The sequence below is a fragment of the Ictalurus furcatus genome, chromosome 10, assembly GCF_023375685.1.
Source record: "Ictalurus furcatus strain D&B chromosome 10, Billie_1.0, whole genome shotgun sequence".
Taxonomy (NCBI): domain Eukaryota; kingdom Metazoa; phylum Chordata; class Actinopteri; order Siluriformes; family Ictaluridae; genus Ictalurus; species Ictalurus furcatus.
Genome location: NC_071264.1, coordinates 30086071 through 30093507, shown reverse-complemented (window position 1 = coordinate 30093507; position 7437 = coordinate 30086071). Strand labels below are relative to the sequence as shown.

Below are 7437 nucleotides of genomic sequence, written 5' to 3'. Positions count from 1 at the left end.
GCGCTCTTCACGCGCTCCGTTTCCGACCTCTCGCATCGCTGACGTTCGCGGCGGCAGCGTGGTATTAACAGGGTTATATCAGGATCGCTGCTGAAACCGAGCGGCATTCTGGGAACGCACAAACCCAGAGGTCACGTCATCGCGAGCGCTCCAAACACTCCAGCACTCTAACACACACCTGTGGGACTTTTATTCACACAGCTTTTTATTTTGGTCTTTTCTACTTTTAGTCTGCTTTCTAGCTAGTCTGCTTGCAGCAAGTGAGCAGCTGCAGCTTAAATATAAAATATAAATAATAAATAATAAATCATTTTATCGTCCGTGTCATTTCACCTAACAGGAAGTGACTGGAACACCTACGCTTTGCTGAGTGTGTGAAGTTATTTGAAAGTGTGCTCTATGTGTCAGGGTTATTCAGAATGTCCCGGCAGTGTGTCAGCGCGTGCGCGCGTGTGTGTGTGTGTGTGTGTGTGTGTGTTAACCACATATCAATATGTAGCGCAGAAAATATACAACGATTGCACTTTACACTCCAGTGATGGTCACAGTTCCACCCTTATTGACGCCCTGCCCGTTTCTGACTACAGTGCAAAAGTTCTGTTTACACCGCGGTGGACAAATCATAAATCCAGCAGCGGGTCAATTAGACCACGCAGTGTGCCACAGAGTCTCATGTTTCGGTTGCTGACTTAATGAACTCGGTTAAAACCTGCTAGCTAAAGTGCTTGGATTATTCTACACAGATCTGTCTTGATGTATGTGACGTACTGCGGTGTGTCGTCTGGACCGAATGATTTTATCTGTCCATAACAGACGTTACGCAACCTTATTTTCCACTCAGCGTGCTATTAGCAGCGTTGTACAAGCTAATTTGTCAATCTAAAAAAAAATAATAATAATAAAAATGTATCTGCCATGCTTGGTTAATGTGCGTAGAGTAATCTGGGAACGAGCGGCACGCGATAATATCACGTCATTCCACTATGCGTTCCGCTGGCAGCTCAGAAACCTAATTCTTCATCCTCATCATCATCAACTTTGCTTCTCTGAAAAGAAGCTCCCTTTACCAAACAGCCGATGGTAGCTAGTTTTTAAAAAAACAACCCGGAGAAAAGAAAACAAAACGACATGAATCGGTTAATAAAACTACACACGCCGAAAGCGAAGAGGTGTGCGGGTTTAAAGACGAGCCGGGCTTCGACCGCGAGGTTCGCTCGTGTACTCGATACTCAGTAACCGGGACAATACGGCGATAACGGTTTTAAATAGTACGTCAGTATACCGATGACGTCAATGCTATTTAGGCACACTGCTTAGTGCGCAGTCTGCGGATTGGGACACCGAAGTCCAACACGTCTGACCCGTGTTACTTTCATGAGCAGCTTGCAGTAGCGTTTTTCCACCAGAGAGGGCGACATTTCAAATCCCAAAAACTTACATACGGCGGCTTTAATGAGATCTGTAGCGCTTGGAAGTCAGAAAATTCATGAGAAACAATGAATTTGTCATCCCCTAACAGTGAACGCTAAACCCTACTTGATTTTAAAATATACAATAAACAATGGAAGTTAAAAAAAAAATTCGTGAAAAACCGAGAAAAGGGAATTTTTGTCATCTTCTTAGAGCTAAACCATCACCTATACAGTATGATGTATAGATTTAACTATTAGTAAACACACACACACACACACAGGAAGATGGTGAGCAAAAATGAAAGCACAAAAATAAAATTCCAAAGAAAAACACAACATGAACAGCTGGAACTCACCCAGTTAAGCAGATTTCAAAACACCACAACAAGCTGATGCTTTCATTTTCTGAGCAGTGCATGCTTATGGGACAGTGACTGAGATAAACCACACACACACACACACACACACACACACACCTCTCATTGTTCTTCCTCCACATAAAAGGTCAGCATTAACGGTTCTTCCTGTGGAACGTGAGGGCCGAGTCCGGGTCCAGCGACAAACATCGCAACATCAGGAAGCTCGAAGGTTGTTCTCCTCACCGCACTCAACTTCCTCTCTCTCACGACTCTTCCTTTTCTTTCTTTCTGTTCCCTATCCAACTTTTTATTTCCCGTTTCTCTATTTGTTTATCTGCATCTCTTTTCTAAATCAGACTCCCAGGGAGAACGAGACGGACGGAAGCAGGCCGAGACACTGATTAGATCCGAGACAGATGATTAGATCCTGCTCGCACACAGGGGTGTAATTTGGGTGTGATGGCAGTCGTACAATCGCACACTGGCTTTGCGTAGGCATGTGCAAACGTCTTAGGAAAAAGAAAAACAAGAAAGGAAAATAAACAGCTGCGCTTCTTTTAATCAGACGCTGCTTTTTTTTTTATAGCGGACGCTAAAGTACGTTTCGATCAAAATGAGCCGCTGATTTAATCAGAAGGACGTGATTTACACCTGATATTTATGCTCAGGTAAAACAAACTCGCATGCTTCTCATATTTTGTGTCAAAAGAAGAAAGATGCGACTTAGCCCATAACCGTTACATGGTTTTGATTTCTGAAATAATCCGCTGTTCCGTGTAAAGATTCAAGCTGATAAAGTGTATGAAATTATTACGTGAAATTTTAGGGGGGGGAAAAATAGACTAAACAGCTACAATTTTTATCAACTAAATCTAGAATCTTGACTACTACTACTACTAATAATAATAATAATAATAACAACCAAATTAAAATATGGTGAAAACTATGATGTATTTAAAAGCACTCTCCATTTTCAGATTATTAGGGTTTAATGCAATCTCACTATCTGTATCTGTATCTGGTTAGGACTCCGAATTCTCCAAAAGCAGATTTTACGAGGTATCGAAATACTGAATTTTGCATCCATATCCATATCCTTAAACCATATCCCTATACATATCCTTATCCATATCCATATCCTTATCCATATCCTTAATCCATATCCTTATCCATATCCTTAATCCATATCCTTATCCATATCCATATCCTTATCCATATCCTTAATCCATATCCTTATCCATATCCATATCCTTATCCATATCCTTGTCCATATCCTTGTCCATATCCATATCCATAATCCATATCCATATCCTTAATACTTATCCATATCCATATCCTTATACATATCCTTGTCCATATCCTTATCTATATCTATATCCATATCCTTATCCATATCCTTATCCATATCCTTATCCATATCCTAATCCATATCCTTAATCCTTATCCATATCCATATCCATATCCTTATCCATATCCTTAATCCATATCCCTATCCTTATCCTTAATCCATATCCTTAATCCATATGCTTATCCATATCCATATCCTTAATCCATATCCTTAATCCTTATCCATATCCATATCCTTATCCCTATTCTTATCCTTAATCCATATCCATATCCTTATCCATATCCATAATTCATATCCTTAATCCTTATCCATATCCTTAATCCATATCCTTAATCCTTATCCATATCCATATCCTTATCCCTATCCTTATCCTTAATCCATATCCCTATCCTTATCCATAATTCATATCCTTAATCCTTATCCATATCCTTAATCCATATCCTTAATCCATATCCTTAATCCTTATCCATATCCATATCCTTATCCATATCCATATCCTTAATCCATATCCCTATCCTTATCCATATCCATATCCTTAATCCATATCCCTATCCTTATCCATATCCTAATCCATATCCATATCCTTATCCTTAATCCATATCCCTATCCTTATCCATATCCTAATCCATATCCCTATCCTTATCCTTAATCCATATCCCTATCCTTATCCATATCCTAATCCATATCCATATCCTTATCCTTAATCCATATCCCTATCCTTATCCATATCCTAATCCATATCCCTATCCTTATCCTTAATCCATATCCCTATCCTTATCCATATCCTAATCCATATCGATATCCCTATCCTTATCCTTAATCCATATCCCTATCCTTATCCATATCCATATCCTTAATCCATATCCCTATCCTTATCCTTATCCTTAATCCATATCCCTATCCTTATCCATATCCTAATCCATATCCATATCCTTATCCTTAATCCCTATCCTTATCCATATCCATATCCTTAATCCACATCCTTAATCCTTATCCATATCCCTATCCATATCCCTATCCTTAATCCATATCCTAATCCTAATCCATATCCTTATCCATGTTTACAGCCCGGGATCTAAGCAGAACGTTTTCTGCTTTTTAGTGAAATCCGAGAGGCTTGTGCGATAACCACCCCACCTCCACATTCATACCAAATGGTTGTGTCAGCATGTCTGTGTGTGTGTGTGTGTGTGTGTGTGTGTGTGTGTGTGTGTGTGTGTCCAAAAATGCCAAAGGCCCTCATAAGAACAGGACAACGTTAACCGACCTCACAATCGCCACGTCCTCACAAAAATGTTTTTACAGCTTTGATTTAAAAAAACAAATTTCCTTCTGGTTACAGAGATTCAGTTGAGACATTTAGAGATTTAGATGTAGCATAGCATTAACTAGCCATCACAGTATATCACACAGTACAGTGTCATTATGTCAGTGGAAGGTCCTCACAAAGACAGAGAAACATGCATGTGTGTAAATGTGCTTTTGAACACTGCCTTTCCAAATCTAGATCGGTTTTTAAAAGGAGAACTTGAACCCCCACACACCCCATGTGTCAGGAAGGCTGACACAGACTCGGGCGTTTCCACAGATGAGCAGCTGCTGGGCGAGGTTTTACTTTCCAGCAATACATCGGAAACAGGAGGAACGTCAGGCAAAAAAAAAAAAAACCAGAGCGAGTTCAGTTGAAAGCTTTATTTTACTTTGCACCGTGTTGTATTTGCGTGGAAAAGTCTAGCTTTTCAAACAAATTAATTAAGAAGTAAATTATCATTGAAAGATTTTATAAATACAATGTGCCGGTCTCCTGTAACAAGTAAACAACACAAAATTTACAACAATTTTCTTTTTTTAATGTAGACATACAAGGGGGATGCAAACTTTTGAACTGATATCGTTTTGATTGTTTCACTATTAATATATTAATATTAACACATTTTACATTCACGGTTTGTTTTTTACAGTTTGTTCTGTTACAAGAATATGATAATATAAAGCCACAAGCAGCGATCACAGGGGTCCAAGCACTAAACCGCAAATATGGCCAAAATTAAAGCCGCAGCGGTGTCTGTACACTCGTTCACACTGACACCAAATAAGGATCTGTGGATCAGGTGGTAGAGCGGGTCGTCCACTAATCGTAGGGTTGGCGGTTCGATTCCCGGCCCACGTGACTCCACGTGCCGAAGTGTCCTCGGGCAAGACGCTGAACCCCAAGTTGCTCTCGATGGCAAGTTAGCGCCTTGCATGGCAGCTCTGCTACCACTGGTGTGTGTGTGTGTGTGTGTGAATGGGTGAATGAGACACAGTGTAAAGCGCTTTGGATAAAAGCGCTATATAAGTGCGTCATTTACGATGTTATAAAGAATTAAAATGTCTCATTCTGCATAATTTGGTGTTTTTACGCCTTGTGTTCTTTGTTCTCTAGTGTGTTTTTAGAAAGGATTAAACATTTTTGAATAATACAAAGAAAAATAAGGAAAAAAGTTCCTAACAAACACCACACACCTCACGGAATTCAAGCACAAAAAAAAACAAACAAAAGGACCGAAGCAACTGAACTGCAGATATCATAAATAAAGATGAAAACAGCAAACGAAATAACGTGCTGTTCCATAATTATTCAGTTGTTTATCTTAAAGTATATTCTTCAGCACCTGCAGTGGAACAAATAATAAAGCTTGAGGAACAGAAATCTAGACCCATGAATTTCGTTTTGATCACTAACACGAATAAAAAAATAAAAAAAATTCCTTATTTAATGATTTCGAAATCCATAAATTCCTAACAGAAACACATCCTAACACCCCGACACTCAGCATCTCTTTTACAAGCCAAAAATCTCCCGCTGCTGCACATTTTTCCTGCTAAAAAGCTCAATGGACGAGAAGTGAAGAAGAAGAAAAGCTCAGTCCCTCGCTGCGAGAGCTTTAACTGCGTCCTGCGACCACCGGAATGCAAAAGTTCGCACCGTGACCGTGTCACACGTCCACTCCAGCTCTTAGCTCACTCCTTTCTCAAACGCCGCTCCTAATGAGACGCGTCGATCGGGCTCGGAGGCGTCTCTCCGAGCGAATTCGTATAAAAGTTTTGAAGTTCTCGGGTTTATCTGGAGCAGGAGAAGGACATTAGGTATAACGACTATTTCATTACTAAATTCTGAAAGAGCGATGCGTTTGTGGGTGTGCCTCAGGTGTTTAGAAAAAGCCATGGGGAGGGAACTATTTAACTTACAGTACTGTTTAACACTACACTCCGCTTACTGTACCCACTGACCTGTTTTACTAGTTACTGTACTGTACTGTGGTGTTTGCACACGTTCGCACGTGCACATTTTGTAGGGATGTGCAGGTCTTATTTAGCGGTTAGTGCGTTGTTTTACGTAGCACCGTGGTCCTGGAGGAACGCTGTTTTCGTATATGGTTGAAATGACTTGACTACAACCGACATGCGAGGGACATGCGACCAAATCAATGTGATATTCCTCATGTAAAATACACAATCCTCCACACAGCATGTCACTACATCAGCATCTTTTCTGCAGTTCGCAGGGGTACATCCCCCCCAACCAACCCCCACGCTCCGGTAGAGGAGAAGTAATAGCCATTACGGTCATAACGTCTGGACATTCCAGGCTGATTTACAGTGTCTAAAAAGCCGAACGCTAAAAGAGGCGTGTGAGCAAAAACTTGGCTCATTACCATAAATCCATTTCCCACGGTAACGATACAGAATAATGCAGGCGGTAAATTTTATAGGACTGTATTAAAAGCCGAGCGTGTGGGCGCGAATGGAAAAAAAAAAAAGTCATGAATAAATTAATCTGGCACGGTAACGTTAACGTTCTAATATGTTATCGTTTCTATAGTAACAGCTCATTTACAGACTTTAACGGTAGAGACGCTCCACTAGTAACATGACAAGCTACGTTCTAAGTAAAAACCACTTGCTGTTGTTGAATGAAGGAAAAAATTGCGATCATTGGTGAATTCCTGGGGTATAAGAGGAATAAAACACTTCGGGACATTGCTTTTAAATGAAAATAAATCAACTTCGACAGTGACTCCGCGTCGTCACGGAGCGCTTTGTGAAATATGAGATTGAGATGAGACACTCACAGTTCCTGCACGAAGAAATCCGTGTTCTCCGGAGAGATCTGACCCGTCACGGGATGCCGGAACGCCGTGGTTCTCTGGTTGTGGCTGAACGAGAGGAGAGACGACAGAGAGACCATCAGGAACAATACGAGAAGAGAAACGACATGAGCGATCTGGCATTATTCGTTAGCACGCGGCGGTCATGCATTCTACAGGAACACACC

At 40.6% G+C, this 7437-nt stretch overlaps 1 protein-coding gene across 1 annotated transcript in view; it reads right to left on the bottom strand.

Annotated features, from left to right (window-relative positions):
- Positions 1 to 7437, bottom strand: part of plekha7b (pleckstrin homology domain containing, family A member 7b) — a 144245-nt gene that overhangs the window by 77224 nt on the left and 59584 nt on the right. Inside the window, exon 4 of the mRNA XM_053634731.1 lies at positions 7235 to 7318. Within this exon, the coding sequence (XP_053490706.1) occupies positions 7235 to 7318 (84 nt within the window). The remainder of the gene's footprint in view (positions 1 to 7234; positions 7319 to 7437) is intronic.